Below are 22,402 nucleotides of genomic sequence, written 5' to 3' on the forward strand. Positions count from 1 at the left end.
CCAGAGACCAGGCCAGTGGGACAGGGACTGGCAGTTGTCTCCTCCAAAGTGGACAACTCCCTTTCTCCCGTCAAGAAACCCAGGAGGCTTCTGCAAAGCAGGTTTCCCAGGGAGGTGCCTCGACGTGAACCCAGTGCTCCCTCTTGCATCCTAGGCCTCTGTGTTTGTTCTTCACTCTGCCTCATGTTGCCGCCAACCGTGGACATCTATCTGCAGCTGTGCACCCTCCTCGCTCGTGACCCATGACCGCAAGGGCAGCCCTAAGGGACAGGGAGACACACTGGGCACTCGAGACTCCTTCCAACTCCCTTCTCCTTGAAAGGCCGGTGCTTTTCAGCTCTGCATGCCCTTCCCATGGCCCTACCTGGACTGCACCACCAGTGGTCCCACCCTCAAGTCCACCCTGCCACCGCTGACTGTGGCATGTCCTTCAACTCTGTGGAACTGCCTGTCCACCTCCACTACCTCCCAACCCCCATGTTTTCTTCACAGTGTGCCTCAGATCCCAACTCCTCCGTGCCATTTTTCTTTTCTTGGGTTTCATTGCGTTTCAGCGTTTCTTTTGGTGAGAGAGACAGGCCATCACCCATGCGATTGTGCAGCAAGCATCGACTGAACGTGCAAGGTGTACCAGACCCTGCTCTGGATGGCGAAGTGTAACTGAACACAGATATATGGAATTCTTTCCATTTAACTGGCGAACTGGGCTGCAGTTTCAATATTCACACTATACTTGCAGTTATGTGGTTGATGAGCGTTTTCGTACTTGAAAACAATCCATCGTAGGAGGCCCTTCATTGACTTCTCAACCACAAGTCGTTTACTTCCTACTGGCCTAGATCTTAATGGAATTTCTTTAAATGTTTTTGAATGGTTCTTTTTGAGAGAGAGGGAGACAAAGCGTGAGCGGGGGAGGGGCAGAGACAGAGGGAGACACAGAATCGGAAACAGCCTGTCAGCACAGAGCCCGATGCGGGGCTCGAACCCACGAACCGTGAGATCATGATCTGACAAGGCGGTGGACACTCAACCCACTGAGCCACCCTGGCGCCCCCATACTCTCATATATCTTAATACTATATGTCTGTAATCTCAGTAATTACAATTTTTTACTTATTGTTTTCCTAATTCTTCTATTTAAAAGTCAATGATCCTTCACTTCTTAAAGATATTCAGGGATAGCGATAAAACGTCACATTCATTAATACGTAGAGATGGCACACAAACACACACATAGATGTTTACTCTTCTTGTTTCCTTCATACAACATGTCCCGGAGGGAGAATATTTTCCTTCAGCTCAGGAATTACCTTCGTATGTTTTGTGGTGCATATCTAGGGATGCATTTTCCATGGTTTGTGGGACATAGGTTCTCACAGATCACTACTTAAAAATCCTTGCCTTGAAAGCAAGGAATGAGTGAAAAGGTGGATATTTTAGGCACTCTAGACCAGGCTGATAACATGCTCCCAGGTGCATTTCCTTGTTCTCTTTCCCCTTGATCGCCCCTTGTGCTGCTGGTTGTGCATGTACCTGATATCCTCAGGAGGGAGAAGGGACAAAATGGAGGAACTCTGGGGTCCTCAGTGACCACATGAAGGACTTTAGTCTCCAATCTAAACACACACCCAGCTCTGTCATGTGAGGAAATCTATGGGGACATGCTTTCTGAAATGTGGCGCGTTCTCTGGTAATTCAGCAGAACCTAATACACGTACGAAATGTTAACCCGCAAGGTAACTTAGACATCAGACTAGTTCCATGAAAATTGGCTGTTTCAGTCAGTAGGGCATGAGACTCTTGATCTTGGAGTGTGATTTCACGCCCCAAATTACGACTAGAGTGGACTCAACAGATATACGATAAAATAAGTATTGGAAAATGACCCAGGTAAATTAGGCTACAATGACTGAGCTGCTAATTGGTGGGTGGGATCCCTTTACCTCCTCAGTCAGCCCCCGGGAATGAGCATCTGAGCATTCACATAGTGCCAGTGCTGGTAAGGCAGCCACATCTTCCCTCTAGGAGTTCAGGACTAGCCAGGAAGATGGAAAGAACATGAAACAAAAATGGGAATGACATGAGCAAGGACTCCATAGAAAAATTCAAGGTGCGACAATTGGGTCCTGAGCTCCACCAGGGGAGGGTCTGACAAGGCTGTGCTGAGGAAACGTTAATATTACTTGCCGCAGTGCAAGACGAGTCAGCCCTGCTCAAGTCCGATGGAATGTATCCGGGCAGAAGGCACAGTGGGGCAGACACTCGGAGGCAGAGGCCATTGTTTCAGAGGGGACGTGTGAAAGGAGACCAGGGAGACCGGAAAGAGCTGTGGAGGACAGCAGAGAGGGAGGGTGAGGAGGGCCAGGGCCTGGGGCAGGAGGACGTTGTGACTACTCTGCTATAGTGCCGTGGGACAATATTCCCCCACCCTTAGTGGCTTCCCCATAAACTTCCCACCTCACAGGCCCAGGGGACCAGGAATTCAGCAGGGCTCAGCGGAGGGCTCCTGCCAGAGCCTCTCAGGAGGTTGGGGCTGCTGTCATCACTCAGAACCTGCTTCACTCAACCCCTGAGCCCACTTCAGGGTGGTGGCAGGATTCAGTCCACATCGAGTGCCTTAGTTCTTCCTTGTCTGTTGTTGTCTCTCAGGGCTAGGCTGTGTGTACCTGTCCATGTCACGACTCAACACGGGGGTTGGTCCCCAATGTGAGGAGCTGAGAGAAAACACAGAGAGTGACAGTGAGCACGTGGCCCTGCCATGCACATTTTATCACCTAAACTTGTTTGGTCTGGGGCCACGGTGCCATCTTCTTTGCAACAGAAATCAAACACTACGTCCATACCACACTCCAGGAAGGAAATCCCACAAGGATGTGTTGACAGGATGGGGGCATCCCAGGGAGCCACTGAAGGGAGGAGAAAGTGAAGACCCTGCTAGGGTCAGTGCCTTGCCCAGAATTACAGACGGGTAGAAAGTCAGAACCAGGCATGACCCCAACTTCATGTCCTCAAAATGGGGTCCTGGGTTTGACCCAGGATTTCGAAGGGGGTCTGGAAAAGGGTGTGTTACTGTCACTGGGTGCAGACATGGAGGTGGCGTGGGGGTGAGGCTGAAGAGGAGCGTCACAGAAGACATCCCAGCACGTTCTTCCCTGAGGAGGAGCCCCAGGCCAGGGCAACCCACTGAGTGCCACCCTGTCCCCATTGTATGTACCCAGTGGAAAGGCAGGGAATGGCTCGTGGCACACTACTGACAAAGTCTACGTAAAAGAGAGTTCTGTCCTACTAGGCCCCAACTCCAATCCCTTCTGTAGGGATTGCTTTAGAAATTAGAGAACCTAAGCTCCTAGGAAATGTTTGGCCATCCTTCCCTAGGTGGGGATGTGACCTTCTGGGACCCCAGATAACGAGCACTGGTAAACACACATACACACACTCACACTCACGCACATACGCACACCTGGAAGGACTGTGGGCTGGGATCAGAGGAGCAGCAGAATCAGAGGAGGTGAGACGTTGAAGTCAATGTGGTTGGATAAACTTCCAACAGGTGACACCACTGCTCCAATTTCACAGGTATCATCCCACATATGCCTGAGGACATCCTGAGGACATCCTGAGGACATGCTAGAATGATCTCCATTGGGCGGAAAAGACACGGACCATCCCTGAGAAGCACAGTCGCGAATCTGGGACCAGAAAGAGGTAAGAAAGAAGAGTTCTGTCTCAACCCAGATAGGTCTCACAGCTGGGACCCTGGCTGCCCCCAGAGCTTCTCAGGGGACTGTGGAGAGGGGTGCATTGGTGGAACTGTGTACCGATGTGACATTTCATGGAGAATGGGGGTGAGCAGTCAGCAAAGAGAGGACTATTTGCAAAGGTGTTATCCCAGAGGGGGACTCAGGAGGCGGATCCTAGGCCGTGACATCACTTTGCTCACAATAGGCCCCAGGAAAGCTTGGAACTCCTGTAACCTGGCACCCATGTTCTAGGAAGGTCCCATACCAGGCTCACTTGCCTACAGACACAGAGACTTTAGGATGTTCTCTTGTTGTTTTCCCAGGTACCGGGGCTCTGGATGCCAGAAACCCCAGTGCACAGGATTACTCAGATGTTGGAGAGGTTTCCTTAACCCACGCTGGCGATGCCTCAGGATGTTTTCCGGGAGGTCACATAAGGTAACACAGAGCAGCCTGGAGCAGGCCAGGTCAGGTCAGCTCATAGCTCTTAACCTTCCCTGGGCACCCCCATCCCCTCATGTTCAGTTTCGGGGAAAGGGGGACATGGGGGCCGGTCCTCCCCGGGACCGGAGCAGGTTCGATGGCAGTGGACCACCTGGTGGACCCATCATGGCCATGCACATGTCATGCTGGAAGGAGGGAAAAGGGATCTCTGAGGGGCCTCTAACCTGTAACAGGTTGAATCCAAGGCCCTCACGCCACCTTGCTTCTCCTCCGTGGGGGAGGTGAGTGCACACTGTGGTGTCATATCTGGAATGAATTCTTATGGGTCTGAGGACAAGTGAAAGCAAGCAGACACGGCTTTGAGGACTCCTGCCTGCCTGCTGGGCACTGTCTTTACAGAGCCACATGCCACAGATGGAGGACAAGCTGAATGAGAGCCCCTGCTCTACTTCCCTGAAGGAAAGAAGGAAGCCCCATGCCATCAGGACGAAGCCCCGCTGGCTCAGGGTGAGTGCAGGTACCAGGGAAACCCAACACCAAGGGCCCAGAGCCAATGCAAAGAATCCCAGGGCCCAGAAAACACACTGCTGCTCCCCTGGTAGCTCTCGGAGACTCCTGGTCCCAGATGAACCTGGAACCCCATCTGCTCCCCAAACATGCCAGCAGGGCCCAGCCCCTGCCACGGCCAGACGCAACGTCACTCTCCACTTATTTGCAGGAAGATCAGAAAAGAGGCGTGAGACCATTTCACGTCCCATTCTGTCTAGAATGTATTGGCATTGTTGTACACGTTTCCCCGACGAACGTTCCCAGGGGTCCCGGGTCGCCCGACCATCGTTCCATACCTTCTCCACGTCTGACACACGTTCGTGAGGAGTAGGGAGATTTTTTACCCAAAGGACATGGGGCTCATTGCATTATGTCTAATGCTCTGCACTTTGGTGGCCAAGCAACACGCCCCTGGGGCCCCTCCAGTCAGGAGCAAGGGCCTTACCACCTAGACAACATTCTGGAAATGAGACCACTCACCTCACCCATTCAGCCCTTCACAAATGTGGGACTGTGACAGGATTCCCTTCTCTTGCCATGCCACAGTGCTGCACTGAACATCCTACATGTTCTATTATCCTGATCCAACCTTTGCCAGGTAAAGTCCCTGTCTTCGGATCCCCAGAATGGACTGTGCTGTTAGAAATCACAGGGACACTGCTGTTCATGTGGGGAGGTGCCGTGCATACTCATCTAACAATCTGACCTGAGATTCTTTTTCCTTGGTGGTTTTTTTTAAAAAATATATAGGAAATTTATTGCCAAATTGGTTTCCATACAACACCCAGTGCTCATCCCAACACATGCCGTCCTCAGTACCCATCACCCACGCTCCCCTCCCTCCCACCCCCATCAGCTCTCAGTTTGTTCTCAGTTTTTAGGAGTCTCTTATGCTTTGGCTCTCTCCCACTCTAAGCTGTTGTTTTTTCTTCCCCTCCTCCATGTGTTCCTGTTAAGTTTCTCAGGATCCACAAAAGAGTGGACACATATGGTATCTGTCTTTCCTTGTATGGCGTATTTCACTTAGCAGAACACTCTCCAGTTCCATCCACGTTGCTACAAAGGGCCATATTTCATTCTTTCTCATTGCCACGTAGTACTCCATTGTGTATATAAGCCACAATTTCTTTATCCACTTATCAGGTGATGGACATTTAGGCTCTTTCCATAATTTGGCTATTGTGGAGAGTGCTGCTATAAACATTGGGGTACAAGTGCCCCTCTGCATCAGCACTCCTGTATCCCTTCGGTAAATTCCTAGCAGTGCTACTGCTGGGTCATAGGGAAGGTCTATTTTTAATTGTTTGGAACCTCGACACTGTTTTCCAGAGCGGCTGCACCAGTTTGCATTCCCACCAATAGTGCAAGAGGGTTCCTGTTAATCCACATCCTCTCCAGCATCTATAGTCTCCTGATTTGTTCATTTTGGCCACTCTAACTGGCGTGACGTGATAGCTGAGTGTGGTTTTGATTTGTATTTCCCTGATGGGGAGCGACGTTGAGCATCTTTTCATGTGCCTGTTGGCCATCCGGATGTCTTCCTTAGAGAAGTATCTACTCATGTTCTCTGCCCACTTCTTCAGTGGATTCTTTGTTTCTCAGGTGTGGAGTTTGGTGAGCTCTTTATACATTTTGGATACTAGCCCTTTGTCCGATATGTCATTTGCAAAAATCTTTTCCCAATCCATTGGTTGCCTTTGAGTTTTGTTGGTTGTTTCCTTTGCTGTGCAGAAGCTTTTTATCTTCATGAGGTCCCAATAGGTCATTCTTGCTTTTAATTCCCTCGCCTGTGGGGATGTCAGATCGGAGATCCTAACGTGTTCAGCCATTTCCCAACTCAAATTCTCGTGTGATTACCAACATCCTTCTTCAGAGTCTGGGCACCCAGGTCTCATTCTTGCCACAAGTCACTGACGGCTTGGGGGTTTGGTCTGCATTCTGGACCCCAAGCCTCCTGATGTCCATGGTGCTGTGTCTGACTCTGTGTCCCTCCTGTGTTCTACCTCAGGGTATGAACATCTCACCCATGCCCGACAATGAGAACCGTGAGGAAGGGACCATGGAAGGAGGCTGGATGCTACTGGAACAGCGAGTGGAGCACCTGGTACCTGCTTTCCTGGGTAGAGACCCCTCCTACCTCTTCACATTCTTGAGAACATACAGAACATTTGCTACCACCCAGCAGGTCCTGGAAATACTGTTTATGAGGTGAGCACCCTGCCCTTCACAGCCCAGGGCGATTCAGCCCCTGAAAGCTAGGAGTCTCAGGAAAGTCACCACACGTCCTGGCGTCTCACATTGTTCCTCTGATCCGGGTGGAAACACTCCAGGTCCTCAGTGGGGGCACAGCAGGGAAAGTCACCCTGGCCTGTGGAAAGCTCTGCTGGCAGGGCTGCGTCTCTGCTGGGTCATCTTTGTCCTCTTGCCCATGATCAACTTTCTGCCTCATCCCTCACTGTCGCCAGGTGTTGACTTGGGCTGTTTTCCCATTGGAAAAGGAGATTGGAGGCTCTATCTGTGTGTCTGAGTCCTGGCTCAAACCAGTCAAGGATGCCCAGGATGAGCAGCACGCCCAGACCCACACCAATATGTGTGATGGAGCTGACTGGGGCCCTATCATTCTTCAAACACGCAGGAAGCCCCACTAGGTGCAGGCACTTCTGTAGGAGCTGACTGGGATCCAATGCGCAGAACGGACAGTACCCTCCCCTCCAGAGCTCCATTCTAGTCAGCAGCCAGGGACTCTGGATAGGACAAGACGTAGCATCCACAGGACAGCTCATATGATGTCCTTCTGGCCTCCTCCAGATACGGATGCTTCCATTCAGAGGCTGAGGAGGATGGCGGACCCCGGGAGCAGGAGAAACTGTGAGTAGGCTGAGCTCAGGCTGGAGGGCCTTCCTTCTCCAAGAGGGCAGTGCTGAGACTGTGCGTGGGAGGGGCTGCAGGACCCAGCATCCCACACGTCTGAGAGTCCTGTGAGAGGGCAAAGTTCTGAGGGCTTTCTCTTGGAAGCAAGGAAAGGGGTTCTGTCCTGTCTGGTAGAGGATGGGCTGTGGGCACAAGGAGGCAGCAGAGGGCGCCAGAGGACCGCGTCAGCCCCTTAGAGAGTCCAACCCTATCCCTTCCCACTCACAGCCTTGCCTAGACCCCCATCAGGGGACCCAGAATGACAGTTTTGGGGAGCATCACACTCACCACCTTGGGGAACATCCACGGTGCGTGCTTAGCAAGGGTACAGGAGACACAGTGAGGGCTCAAGGAGCACATATCACCCACACGATGGAGAACGGTGTCAGTGGGACGACACCCACATGTGCACTGAGTGCATGAGGCAGCACAGAGGCACAGGTCGTCACGTTGAAGGCACCAGGAGGGTCCCAGCAAGCCCAGGTAAGAGACAGAGTCCTCTTGTCCCGTATTTGCGCAGATTTTCGTGGAGCGCTAGGGTATGCAGTGAAGGCACTGACTCACCCCGACACCACCCCTCCACTCACGCACGGACTTGAATTCCAGTGGGAGGTAGGCAGCGGGACACAGCGAGGAGTCTGGCTGGCTTCCCCAAGAAGGACAGAGACCACCACATCATTGGTTAAGGGGTTCCCGTCAAACAGAATCTTGACGGTCCCTCTTCAGTGACCAGGTCTCTCGTCGGCGGGACTGCCAAATCACAGGTGGACAACGTACAGAACCACCCTCTGGACATCCAGGAGCAGGAGGCATAGAGGCCAGGTCCCACAGGCCTGTCCTGAGATATCAGCGGGAGGAACACCCCATGGTGATTGTTCTGGCTACTTTTGTATCCCCAGGGCCATCTCCTCCATCCTGGGCACCTGGCTGGATCACTACCCCGAGGACTTTTTCCAGCCTCCAGACTTCACCAGCTTGAAGTTGCTGCGGGCATATGTAGGGGTACACATGCCGGGCTCCGAGCTGCAGCGCCGCGCCCGCCTTCTCTACTCATGGCGGAAACACCGTGAGCCCAATGAGCCAGAGTCTCTGGGCGAGGAGGACTCTGGGTGGGTGATGTGGGCATGTGGAGGGGACGGGGTATGCCACAGAGAACATGTTTCCTGAGACGGTAGGTGGGACAGGCCTAGGGACTAGTCTCAGATCACTGCTCCATTAGCCTGCCATCTGGGAGATTTCCTCCTGGTGGGTTCTTTGACTCAGATGACAATGTCTGCGGGAGAGGTTTCCTGCCATGGAATGGCACTCACGGTGATGACACTTTCTATTCTTGAAGCCATGGCACCAGCTCCAGAGCCACGTTCAGACGTCCCTCAGGAGCGAGCCCCCGCTATCTCCGTGGTACCCACTGCAGCCTCACGGCCCAGGCTGCCTGAAGCCACTAGTTCTCCTGGAGCTCAGCGTGTACGAGAATCGGAGACCCTGACTGCAGTGTCCCCACCAGGGCAGGAAGTACTCCCAGCTCTGGCCGACAGTCAGGAGCTGGAAGAACCACCTGCCCCTTTGGTGGCCCCAGAGCATGAGCAGCCCCCAGCCCCAGCCGGCAGGGTCACAGAAGGGCTGGAACAACCACCTCCTGCAGCTGAGCAACCAGCCTCAGCTCCCCAACAGCGGCTCATGTCCGCTGCAGCCCCAAAGGATGAATTCCCTGACCTTGTCATTGCATTCTTTGTCATTTCTGTAGTTCTTATGGAGGTATTTACTGTCCTTATATATTAGTGTTTTATAAATAAAAGATAAACTAAGTTCCAAACAATTTACTCTGATCCTTTGAAATTACAACTTCAAGTGTCAGTACGTACATTCGCAGGATTTTACACCCGTGACCACTATGTACTCCTAGAACATTTCCATCACAGAGACACATGGACTACTAATCACCCACGGCTCATTCCCTCACCCCAGTCTCTGCAACCAGCGATCTCGGTTTCTGCTGCTTTAGCTCCTCTGGGATTTCCATGTGTGTGCAAACACACAACATGGCCTGTTGTGTCAGGCTACATGACAGGAGACTGATTAGTAATTGCTTAAATATTCAATGGCACTAATATTTTAGTGGAATATTCCACTCAAGGAATCCACTAGAGGAATAGTCCTCAAAGAACAAAGATTAGGTGAAGCCCCCACTTGAAATATCTTCATTATCTGGCATGGGGACCCTCTGAGGTTTGACACAAGAGCAGAAGCCAAAAGAGAAATGTCTGGACCAGAGCGAATACCTTGAAAATCTTTCATTTTCCTCCACTGGCCATGGTGATATTGGTCTAACGTGCATATTATAAAAACACCCAAATGAAACCATCAATATTCCATTTATGCTAATCTATTAGGCAATAAAGTATAAAGTTCTGAAGGGTTTCCTACAGGTGACATGTATTCAGTAAAATGAAGATTTAATAATGAGGACAGGCACCAAGGTGGCTCAATGGGCAAGTTTCCGAGTCGAATTTGGCTCGGGTCATGATCTCACGGTACTTGAGATCAAGTCCCAAGTCAGGCTCTACAATGACAGCTTGAAGCCCTGGTCAGGATTCTTCTTCTCGCTCTCTCCAAAAAAATAAATAAATAGGAAACAACAAGTACATACGCAGAAAAAAATGTATATTCTTTCAAGAAATATTGGCCCAGAAGACACGGTGTCATCTTCACAGTCCTTTGGCTTTGAGGGCCCCAGGTGTCTGTGTTTGTGTTCATGAGTGGTGTGACAGGTTGGGCATCCCTCCAGGACTATGGTCTTGTACTATGGGATGTCCCCACGGTGGACAGGCACAGTCCTATCCCCTTCTGCATTCTCAGGGGCCACACATCATCCTTTACTCTGCGTCTCCAGAAGCTGAATGACTGGGCCGATTCCAATATTTTGACTCTCATCATTGTACAGAAAGTTACATGTGTACCGAAACTCTCCCTCTCTGTAGGCGTGTACACCTAGCACAACTTTGGGGAAAAAATTTATATGCATTTTTCGGGCGCTGCCTCCAGGTTTCAATATCTATAGACTCTTGATTCCGTTGGGGTTTTAAGTGGAAACCAGGGGCCCCTGGGACTGAGTGGATCCCTGAAGACTCAGGAGGACAAGCCAGCACTGAGGCCATCAGGGTACCTAGGAGTGACCCATGGGGCAGGAAAGAAACCACACTCCCTCATTCTTACCTCCAGCACAGCATCCCTCCCCATGTCCTGGAACACACCCTTCCAGGCCCCATCCCATGACAAACCCCAACTGCCTGTGCACCTCCTGTTCCATAGCTTTGCTTCTCAGTAGAGCAGCCAGGCCCTGCTTTCAGGCCAGGGGAGGATACAGGCTGGTCCACTGCTGTCTGCTTGTTGGCTCTCCTCCCAGGCTGGGTCGCTTACTCTCAGGAAAGCACCTTAAGTCCAGGTCAGGTCAATGAGTTAAAGACCAGGACCTGAAGGTGTTCATCCTGACGACTGAGTGGCAACAGCAAGAACCACCTGGACCTCGACAAGCCAGAGAGTCCTTTACACAGCACATCAGGAGCTCAAGGAGACTGCAGGATGGAGACTCAGTCAGGCTTCTGGTAGCGAGTCAAGCCCCTCCACCCTTCAGGCTCCTCCAGCAGTGACGCCCGGCACCTGCCAGCCCCATCTCTGGGGAGCAGTGTCCCTGTCATGAGCAGCCACACAGCACCCACTGGTGACCGACCACAGGGCACACAGGAATACTGCAGGGCTCCCTGATCTCATGGCAAAGAAAGTACCATTCCAACTGACACATCCTCAGAGGATTCCAGACAGATCAGACACAACCATGTAAAATCCAATGTTTTTAGGTGCCTTTCAGGAAGTCTATGAAAAACATAGGTCTCTTCCCAACTGCAGTATTCTGAGATGAATTCACTGAGTGGTGGAGTCAGGCACTGGGTTCCAGGACAGAAAAGAGAGAAGGGGCTACCTCCCAAATGCACAGGGCGCATTGTGGGAATGTGTTGGGAAGCATATGTCAATGTCACAGCTCTCTGGTTCTGGTTTAAAGAAAATACATATACAAACAAACCTTGTTTATGGACTTGTTGGTGGAAAGGAAACATATATCCAAACAAACCTTGTTTATGGACTTGTTGGATTGTATCAACCACAAAACATTTCAGAAAACTTGCATACTCTCACTCCATATATCTTCTTACTCTCATCTAAATTCAATCGCACTATCCTATGTTCCCAGGTACTTTTTCACTTATTGGGAGTGCATGATATGCTCTAGAGAGACCGCAGAAACTCCACAACCTTACTGGTAGACCTAATAAATGAATTCAGTCATGTTAAGATATCTATGTCGTTGTACAGAACATCCTTCAATTCTGTACATGAATAATAAAGTATCGGAGAGGGAAATTAAGAAAATAATTTAAAATCACTGCAAGAGAAGAAAAAACTTAAGAGTAAATTCAGCCTACAAACACCGGGGTGGCACAGTCAGTGAAGCATCTGGCTTTGGCTAAGGTCGTGATCTCATGGTGTTGTTTTGAGCCCTGTGTGGGGCTCTGTGCTGACAACTCACAGTCTGGAGCCTACTTTAGATTCTGTGTCTCCTTTCTCCCAGTTCTTCCCCACTCATGTGTGCTCTCTCTGAATCTCTCTCTTTCTCTGTCTCTCTCTGTTTGTGTGTGTGTGCATGTGTATGTGTGTGTTTCCATGTATCTCTCTCTGTCAAGGAAAAGATAGAAAACTTAAAAAAGAAACAATGACTTTAACCATGAAGGAGAAAGACCTTTTTCCTGAAAAGAAGAAATCAGTGGAGAAGGAAATTGAAAAGACAGAAATAAGCAGAAAGACATTCTATGCTAGTGGATCGCAAGAATTAAGATTATCAAAATGTCCACACTACTTAAAGCCATCTACATATTCCCTAGGTGCAATCCCTATCAAAGCTTAAGCACGTTCCCAAAAATAGAACCATCCTTCAAGGTGGACAGAAGCACAAAAGGCTCTGAATACCAAAGTCAATGTGAGAAGGAAGAAAACAGCTGGAAGCACCATGCTTTCTGATTTAAAACTAGATATCAAAGCTACAATAACCCAAGCCGTACACTATTGGGGTAAAAGCAGACACACAGGATACTGGACCAGAACTGAAGGCCCAGGAAGAAACCCACACATATGTAACCAATTAATTCACAACCAAAGAACCAAGAGTATAACCTGAGGCAAAGGCAGTCTCCCCAACAGGTGGTGTCAGAATCACTGGGCACAGAAAAACAACAGGCATGGAAAAACAACCTGACACCTATTTACCCCACACACAAAAACGAAGTTAAAATGTATTACAGACTTGAGACCTGAAACCAGAAATTCCTGGATAAGACCTTGGGCAGCAGGTGTGGGAAATCGCACAACGATGTCCTGAGTTGGGAGGTTCTAGGGAACGCTTTGCAGAGCAGATCACTGCTCTCTGGCCTTCCTGCAAAGAGCCAGCAGCAGCTCACTTACCTAGTTGGTGTGTATCTGGGGGGCAGGCGAGACTTGGCTGATCTAGTGTGTGTGTATCTAGGGGTTGGGTTCTGCATGGGCTCACCAAGTTCTTGGATCGTGTTGTCGCATGGAATATTTTATCCTGTCTAGATATGGTTTGCAGAATATCTTCAATACGTTCTTTCTAGCATGTGGCCTGCCGACGTGTTGTACATCGTTTGTAGGCTTAATGACTACGGGAGCCTGAGAGCAGCTTGCGGAGACGTCCCTTAACTCCCTCTCACCTCTCTTGACTTGCGTAGAGTCTGAAGCAATCCTTTCTGCTGTCCTTGGCTTTGCTGGACAAAGCCAAATGCCAAACCCACGACAATGTTTGGATCTCAGTCTTGACTTGAGTTTTGGGATTTGACACCAGAAGACAAAGCTACAAAGGAAAACTAAACAAGTGGGACTACATGAAACTAAAAAAACAAGTTCTGCACAGCAAGAATATCTTTCACAGAATGGGAAGGCAACATAGTGAATGGGAGAAAATACTTGCAAACTACATACATGGTCAAGGGTTAAAACACAAAAGGTATCAAGATCTCCTACAGCGCAACAATGCAAAAGCAAAGAGCAATGACGGACCTGGCAGAGTCCCGAAGAGGCATTCTTCCAACGAAGACATACAGATGGCCACCACATACATGAACAGAAGTTCCATGTCACTCCACATTAGGGAAATGAAAGTCCAAAGCCAAAGAGATATCACCTGAAACCTATCTGAACGGTCTTATCAAAAAGACAACAAAGCACAAGCATCGGGTACAATGTGGAAGAAAGCAAATCATTGTGCCCTGTTGGTGACATTGGAACTTGGTGCAGAGACAGTTGTAAACAAAGTAAAGTTTCCTCACACAATTCAGAGGAGAACATCCATATCATCCAGCACTTCCCTCAATTACCCCCTAGGTACTACTCAGAACACATGAAATCACTAACTCCCAAAAATGACTTCACACCTGTTATCATGCCACAGTGTTTATAATAGCCTGGAGGGCATTATGCCCAGTGAAAGATTCACATAGAGAAAAACACATATAAATGCTCGCACATATATGGGAAATCCGAAACAAAAACTAAGAAAACAAAAAACAAAAATCCTCAAACCAGAATGAAACAAGCCCATCAATACATAAAGATGATTGCAAACGTGGGGGGGCAGAAAGGAGGGAAAAGGGTAAAGGTCAAAAGACATCACCGAATAAACTAAGACCATGTCAACAGGGAAAGACAGAGTAAAGGTGACTCAATATCTCAAATTCTAGTTTCCTCTTTTTCAGAGACCTTAGTTCAGTCCATTCCATTCACTAGACCTACTGGAATAATAAGGAATTATCAGGACTTGACAGTTTTTGCATGATGAGTTCTTTACTTAGGATTTCGTATCCAAAAGAACACAGTGCTTAGATTACTAGGTAACTTAGATTTTCCATTATTTTCATGGTTTCTTGAAGTACCATGATGTCACAAAAAACTCCTTAGATCTAAGTGAACAATTTCATTGCTCTAAACGTATGTATATACCACTAAAATAGTATAATAAAGGTAAGGTGCATTGTCCATCGCACAACAGTGATTGTTTTACTCCTTGTTGTAGTGAGCTTTGGTGACGAAAAGGTTCAGGGTATCGAGCTCCTTATCAAATTCCATGCCATGGAATATGCAGAATATAGTAATCATGGTAATCAAGAAAATAATGATCTTCAAGATAATCATACTCTTCTGAATTGCTGAGAGAGACAACTCACCCCACGGGGACATGGTTAGGAGCCTGAGCTGCTCCAAATGGCCGACACCACACCATCTTCCTGAAAACATAAAGCACCAGTCAGCTCGAGATGGAAGTGTGGGAAAGCCTCTGCTCTTAGGCCTTTGCTTTCAGTGAGGTCAAGGTGCTGCCTTCAGGATGTGTTCAGCCTTTGAGACAGGATTGGAACTCTCTAGTGAAATGAGATCTTCCCATGCAACAAAACGCATTCCTTGCAAAGAACTGGGTCCCTGACGCGGTCCGGACTCCACACGGGCCACAGCACCAAACTCACGCACACACACTCCCCCCAACAACCGGGGAGAGGTACAACCCATGCAGTGAAAGACCGTTTGCCCAAGACCTCATTTCCAAAGGAGGCTGAGAGAGGAGCACTGCCTGCTCCAGTACACACGCACTGGTTTCTAGGGACCCGGCGGGCTCCGAGTCACTTCTCCCTCGTGCTGCCTGGGGAGTCCCGGAGGAGATGTGATTGCCAAGGACTGAAACTCTGGAAACACGGAACGAATGCAAGACAGGAGGCGCTCCACGGAAACGGGAAGCACCATGCCCCACGGATAGGAAGAACAAAACCCACAAGTCTGCCTCGGACAAGGAGCTTTTCCATCCACCTTCCTCGCCAGCGTGCGAAGAAGACGTTCCCACCCAACATGTCCCAAAGAGATGACTTTGGACTCCATCCACAACACCCAGTTCTCTTCAGCACACAGCTCCAAGTAGGAAAGAGTCTGGACCACCCTCTAAAACACAGAAGCGCCACTTCTTCCTGGCTCCCTGGCTCCGAGTTCACTGATGGAATGCACATTGCCTTCACAAATGAAAAGCTCAACCAGGAGTTGCACTTGCCCTAATCCAGACTCCTACCCCCTAGTCCCATGGACTCCCGCGATAGAGGACCCCCTTTCGCCACAAGCGGGGTGAGATCTCGCCCTCCCCATCAGAGGGTGCAACTCTGCCACCAGGGGCGGCAGGGGCGGGGCTGGGCAGGCCAGGAGAGCAGGTGTGGAGGGGGGAGGCGGGAGGCCTGTGTTCACCTGCTGCTTCCACTCTCAATCCCTTCAACACCGTCCCCTGCTGGCCTCCAGCAACTCAGGCCCACCACCCTGACTCTCCCTGGAATGTTTCTCTGGAATCTCAGGTCCCTTGTACTTCATTTTCACAGGCAGGAATGATTCCTCCTGCTCATGGCTGCGACTTCCCTGGCCCTGCCTTGACACTTGCCCACAACCGCAGGTCCACGCTTTCCTTCCTTCCTTCCTTCGTTCCTTCCTTCGTTCCTTCCTTCGTTCCTTCGTTCCTTCGTTCGTTCCCACCTCCACCCGCCAACCACCAACCCAGTCAGACTTCCATGGGCACTCAGGGCGCCCCCCCTCTCGACCTGAGCCACTCCCCACCGCCTGAGCCTAACCCCCTACTCGATCTGGGGCCCTCCTCCTCCAGGGAACCGGGGTGCAACCCAGAAAGCCCACTCCTGAGGCCTCCAGACTGCAGCCGCAAAGGAGCCCAAGAAGAAGCCCGGAGCACCAGGGAGGGGGGGTGGGTGGTGCTCATGGAAGGGGAAGACAGAGGGGGGCAGGGGGGAAGGCCTCGTGCGACCTTGTCGCTAGGGTCCCTACCTTGGCAGCACCGCGACTGAGGCAGGTCCTGGAGGGAGGCTGTGGGTCTCAGCTGCTCCACCTTTAGGCTTCTCCCAGATGGTCTTTCGGGGGCGCCGGGGGGCATCGCATCGCGCTCTGCCCCAGCCAGTGCTGGCACTCCACCAGCGCGGCCAAAGACCGAGGCGCCCGGGAAGCGCGTCCCGCGCCCTGCCCTCTGGCTCCAGGAGCAGCAGGAGCAGCAGGGCCGCCACCCTCCCAGGCTGGAGGCTCATGGCTCCCAGTCTTCTGCACGCGGGGCCCCGCCCACGCTCCCGCGAGCGCTCCCGGTAGCACTACCGCTACCCCTACCGCCAATGCCATGGCTACCGGGTCGCAGGCGCCAGGCAGCAGCATGTCCCCGGTCGGGGACTGAGGTGGGCGTCAGTCCCTGGCTGGCCCAGACACTTGGGGCCTTGGGGCGGCAGGCGGGCTGGGAGCCAGGACTCACAACACCGCTGCAGCCTCAGCTGTGTCCCTCACCGGGCTCCGGCCCTGGCCCACGCGCGTGCGCGCACTCGTGCGCGCGCTCCCGCACACCTGCTTGGGCCCAGGATCCAAGCCGCCCCATCCCCCCACCCCCCCGCAGGGGGCACAGCTCCTGGGCGCCAGGGTCTGCACCACCGCACCTCCCTGTGCCCACCAGATGCTCTGACCGACTGGCCGCCAGCCTGACAGCCGGGAGCCAGGCAGAGGGCTCCACAGACCAGGCCAGTGGGACAGGGACTGGCAGGTGTCTCCTCCCAAGGTGGACACCTCCCTGTCACCCCTCAAGAGACCCAGGAACCTTTTGCATAGCTGGTTTCCCAGGCAGGTGGCTGCCCGTGAACCCAGTGATCCCTCTTGCATCCCAGGCCTCTGTGTTTCTTCTGCACTCTGCCTCCCATTCCCGCCAACCGGGGACATCTACAGCCGTGCACCCTCCTCGCTCGTGACCCGTGCCCGCAAGGGCAGCCCTAAGGGACAGGGAGACACACTGGGCACACGAGACTCCTTCCACCTCCCTTCGCCTTGAAAGGCCGGTGCTTTTCAGCTCTACATGCCCTTCCCATGGCCCTACCTGGACTGCACCACCAGCGGTCCCACCCTCAAGTCCACCCTGCCACCGCGGACTGTGGCACATCCTTCAACTCTGTGGAACCGCCTGTCCACCTCCGCTACCTCCCAACCCCCATGTTTCCTTCACAGTGTGCCTCAGATCCCAACTCCTCCGTGCCATTTTTCATTTCTTGGGTTTCAATTGCTTTTCAACGTTTCTTTCTTTTGGTGAGAGAGAGAGAGAGAGAGAGAGAGAGAGAGAGAGAGAGAGAGAGAGGGGCCATCACCCATGCGATTGTGCAGCAAGCATCGACTGAACGTGCAAGGCGTACCAGACCCTGCTCTGGAGGGCCAGTGTGCAGAGGTGGGCAAGGAAACGTATGCCTGAGGATTCAAGGGGAGCCACAGGACTACCGTCCAGGGTGAGGAGGAGTAGAGAGACCAAGCAGTCAAGGCTTTCTACGAAAGGAGCATCAAGGGCACGAACCTACGCAGCCCTGGAAGGAGAGCAGGGAGTCACAGACATAGGGATCATGGAAGGCCAGTCCCAATGGGCAGCCTTCATCACGTGTCCTCACCTGAGGCCTTGCAAAGAGGCACCCCCAGACTGGACCTGGTAGAAACAGGACTTACAGCAAAAGCTCAAGACTGGTCTGTGGACTTCATGGTCATGGGAAGGACACCATCCCACAAGCCCCACCAAGGGACTCTGGACTCTGGTGACTGGGACTTACTGTGGACCATCAGGACCTGTCAGGACTCTTTCAAGTGCACAAGGGAAGACAAAACGAAGCCACAAACCTAGGAGAAGAGAGATGCAAAACCTTTCTCCCCCCAGGGGCAACGTCAATGATCGCATGCTATACAAATGCAAATGCCCTCTGCTAGCATTACAAAGGTCACGAGTTTTGGGCCTCCTTGATCAGTCTCCTACCACAAGTGCACTAGGGTTCCATTGGCTCCATAGGGGCCATTTGCCTGCATTCTCCGTGGGAGCAGCTTCCTATCCTACCAGAACACTCACGTGTGTCTCCCTGTCATGGCACGTACTGAGAGATACGAGAATGACGTTTCCCTTTCATTTTGAACATTGTGCTGATGCCTCCCTCCTGGCTCTGCGTCTCCACTGACAAGACTGTTGGGCTCCGTTTACATGGTGTGTGTGTGTGTGTGTGTGTGTGTGTGTGTGTGTTTCTGTGTGTGTGTGTGTGTGTGTGTGCGCGCGCGCGCCCGCGCGAGTGTGTATGCATATACACATAGATACACATCCACGAATGTGTGTACGTATATGTAGACATGTATGTGTATGTACATAGGTATCCCTATGGACACACAGGTAGATAGATCTATATATCAACGTAGCTGTTTTTTCTTTTGAAAATACACACGGCAAACTCTGTGGGCCGCCTGGATGACTCAGCTGGGTAATGGTCCGACTTCGGGTCACGTCAGGCTCTCAGGGTTCCTGAGCTGAGTCGCGCCTAGTGCTCCGTGCTGACAGCTCAGAGCCTGGAACCTGATTCCCTTCTGGGTTTCCTCTCTCTCTCCCTGCCCCTCCCTCGCTTGTGCTCTCTCTGTCTCTCTCGCTTTCTCTCCGACGTGAACATGAAAAAAGAAACAAAAGCATGTGGCTCTGGATCTCAGCTCACGTCACGATCTCACAGTTTGTGAGGCTGAGCCTCCACAGGGAGGCCCACCTCGAGATGGGCGCCAACGATGCGGAGCCCGCTGGCCCTCATCTCTCTCTCCCTCCCTGTGTGCCCTATCCCTGCTCACAGGCACACATGCATGCGTCCACTCTCTCTCTGTCTCTCAGAATGAATGAAAGAAACAAAGAACCTCAAATGATAACACGAAAGGAACACCGTCGAGTTCATTACCACCGCGAATGAATGGCTGTGCCCGTGGCCAGCACCTGCCCTGGGGAACGTTCTATTTCCTATTTGTTCATGTTTCTTCACTCTGGAGACACAGGGAGCGAGAGAGCAAGCTGGCAAGCCAGTGACCGCCAGTGGGGGAGGGGCAGAGAAGCAGAGAGCGAGACACACAGAATCTGAAAACAGGCCCCAGGGCCTGAGCTGTGGGCACACAGCCCAGCGCAGGGCTGGAACTCAGGAACGGCGAGGGCGTGACCTGAGCCCAAGTGGGAAGCTCAACCCACTGAACCACCCAGGCGCCCGGGGAAGGTTCCATTCAGGAGTCCACTCCATCCATCCCCGCCCATTTCCGCAAGGTCAGAGCCCTTACAACACATACCACCAGGAAGGATGCTATACAACTGTCCACAACCTGCCCTCTGTCTTCCAAAGAGGCTGCCCTGACGATAGGTAGCAAAGAGGGCGCTCTGATCAAAAGGCCCACGGATAAAGGTCATGCCTGCCTACCCTTAGGGCCTGATGACTCCCCAGGCTCCCCTTGCAGCGCACTCTGTCCCACGGGAAACGTCGTGGCTTTGGGTTCCAAGGAGCCCTGCAGCTGAGCGCAGGCCACCGGGAACGACCTCACCGCAGCTACCTACCAGGAGACAGCTTCGCACCCTTCACCCTTCCTGCAGGCCCTGTGCTCAGGGTCTCGGAGCAGCCAGGGCGCAGGACGCAAGCAGAGAACGTTAGCATTTGAGGACGCAGAAACGGCCTTGGGGTTCCCCTACTCGGGGAACACGTTCACCACCAGGGCGCCTGCGACGTTGGCAACTGGCACACAGGGCGACGGGGAGTGTGGACCGCAGGAAATGAGGGCCCTCGGCCGCTTCTCCTGCAATTCAGAGGGGGAACTCGCAAAGGTCACCTCAGTCACCAGCTCCCAAGAAGCCTCCCTGCGGAAGGGATGGTGCCATCGACAGCCTGTTCCTCCTTCCAGCCCTGCCTGGGTTTCAGGGGGAGCTGAGCACCGGGGCGGGGGTCCTAGGAAGGTCCCGCTGACCCATACCCCCCGCTGCGCCGCCACCCTCACTAAGAGCCCCGCGTGTCACTGTCCAAAGTGTCTCAGGCTGGACTTGAAATGATAGGGTTCCCCGCAGAGAGCGTGACTCAGGCCCTAGAGCCTATTTTGCTGGATTCCCCGTTTGAGGGCACACGCACGTTTTCAAGCCCACCTCTGCTCGCAGGACACGCACGCTAGGTGCAAATGCTTTCCCTGCCTCTCGACAGGCAGCGGTGGGAAAGCCAGCGGTGCAGCACGCTCATGTGGAGCCCGACTGCCTGGCTTCATGCCTCGAGTCCTCCCGCCTCACAGCAGTGACCCCCGGCACACATTCTTTCACATCTTCCCTTGGAAATACGAACGGGGACCAGAGTCCTTGCCGAGGTACTCTGTGTCGTCACCATAGATCTCTCCAGTGCTCAGAACAGTGCCTGGAACAGGCTAAGCGCTCTACCAAGGTGGGATAAGACCAACGAGAAAACAAACACGCCTAGGCAGTCCCCTCCCTCGTGGCCAGCACCTAGGCAACTGCTGGGGATGGTGAGGCAGGGGAGGGATCCCTTCCTTCCCCCGACCGACCGTGTCCGGCACCCCCTCCCTCCTCAGGACTTCCCCCTGGCATCAAGAAAACCTCCCTGCCTGATTCTGGGTGGTGCCGGCTAGGAACCCAGTGCCTCAGGGAGAGGCCCTCGCACATCTCCCTGGATACTTGGACGGGCTTTCAGGTCAACAGACTCTGCCTCCTCACCTATATGGCAACAGGGACTGCACACCCGTGGAGCCGCTTCGGGACGTGCAAAGCATCAAAGGTGTTCGGACCACAACCAAGTTTCGAGGACACGCACGGCGACTACTTTACCAAGGAAACCTCTCACATGGCAAGCTCATGGATCAATATCCATGCCATGACTTAGGCAGAATAATCACGGTAATCATGAAGGTAATGATACTCAAGGTCACCATAATCTCCCTCATTCCGGAGAGACACAACTCACCCCTCGGGGACCAAACACACGCTTAGGAGCCTGAGCTGCTCCAAATGGCCGACACCACACCATCTTCCTGAAAACATAAAGCACCAGTCAGCTCGAGATGGAAGTGTGGGAAAGCCTCTGCTCTTAGGCCTTTGCTTTCAGTGAGGTCAAGGTGCTGCCTTCAGGATGTGTTCAGCCTTTGAGACAGGATTGGAACTCTCTAGTGAAATGAGATCTTCCCATGCAACAAAACGCATTCCTTGCAAAGAACGGGGTCCCTGACGCGGTCCGGACTCCACACGGGCCACAGCACCAAACTCACGCACACACACTCCCCCCAACAACCGGGGAGAGGTACAACCCATGCAGTGAAAGACCGTTTGCCCAAGACCTCATTTCCAAAGGAGGCTGAGAGAGGAGCACTGCCTGCTCCAGTACACACGCACTGGTTTCTAGGGACCCGGCGGGCTCCGAGTCACTTCTCCCTCGTGATGCCTGGGGAGTCGCGGAGGAGATGTGATTGCCAAGGACTGAAACTCTGGAAACACGGAACGAATGCAAGACAGGAGGCGCTCCACGGAAACGGGAAGCACCATGCCCCACGGATAGGAAGAACAAAACCCACAAGTCTGCCTCGGACAAGGAGCTTTTCCATCCACCTTCCTCGCCAGCGTGCGAAGAAGACGTTCCCACCCAACATGTCCCAAAGAGATGACTTTGGACTCCATCCACAACACCCAGTTCTCTTCAGCACACAGCTCCAAGTAGGAAAGAGTCTGGACCACCCTCTAAAACACAGAAGCGCCACTTCTTCCTGGCTCCCTGGCTCCGAGTTCACTGATGGAATGCACATTGCCTTCACAAATGAAAAGCTCAACCAGGAGT

General features: G+C 52.3%; 1 protein-coding gene across 5 annotated transcripts in view; it reads left to right on the plus strand.

Moving 5' to 3' along the window:
- The first annotated feature begins 3,953 nt into the window (after positions 1-3,953).
- Positions 3,954-22,402, plus strand: part of LOC125160817 (ral guanine nucleotide dissociation stimulator-like) — a 104,257-nt gene continuing 85,808 nt past the window's right edge. For 4 of the 5 annotated variants that reach the window (XR_007150385.1, XR_007150384.1, XM_047850197.1 and 1 more), the window contains exons 1-3: positions 3,954-4,178; positions 4,584-4,691; positions 6,742-6,941. Coding sequence is in view for 3 of the 5 variants with exons in the window: in XM_047850197.1 (XP_047706153.1) it covers positions 4,041-4,178; positions 4,584-4,691; positions 6,742-6,941 (446 nt within the window). In the remaining 2 variants the exon portion in view is untranslated. Of the gene's footprint in view, positions 4,179-4,583; positions 4,692-6,741; positions 6,942-7,541; positions 7,602-8,542; positions 8,710-8,979; positions 9,835-22,402 lie in introns of those variants that run through there. The other variant, XM_047850196.1, reaches the window with a different exon arrangement.

The sequence above is a fragment of the Prionailurus viverrinus genome, chromosome A2, assembly GCF_022837055.1.
Source record: "Prionailurus viverrinus isolate Anna chromosome A2, UM_Priviv_1.0, whole genome shotgun sequence".
NCBI lineage: Eukaryota > Metazoa > Chordata > Mammalia > Carnivora > Felidae > Prionailurus > Prionailurus viverrinus.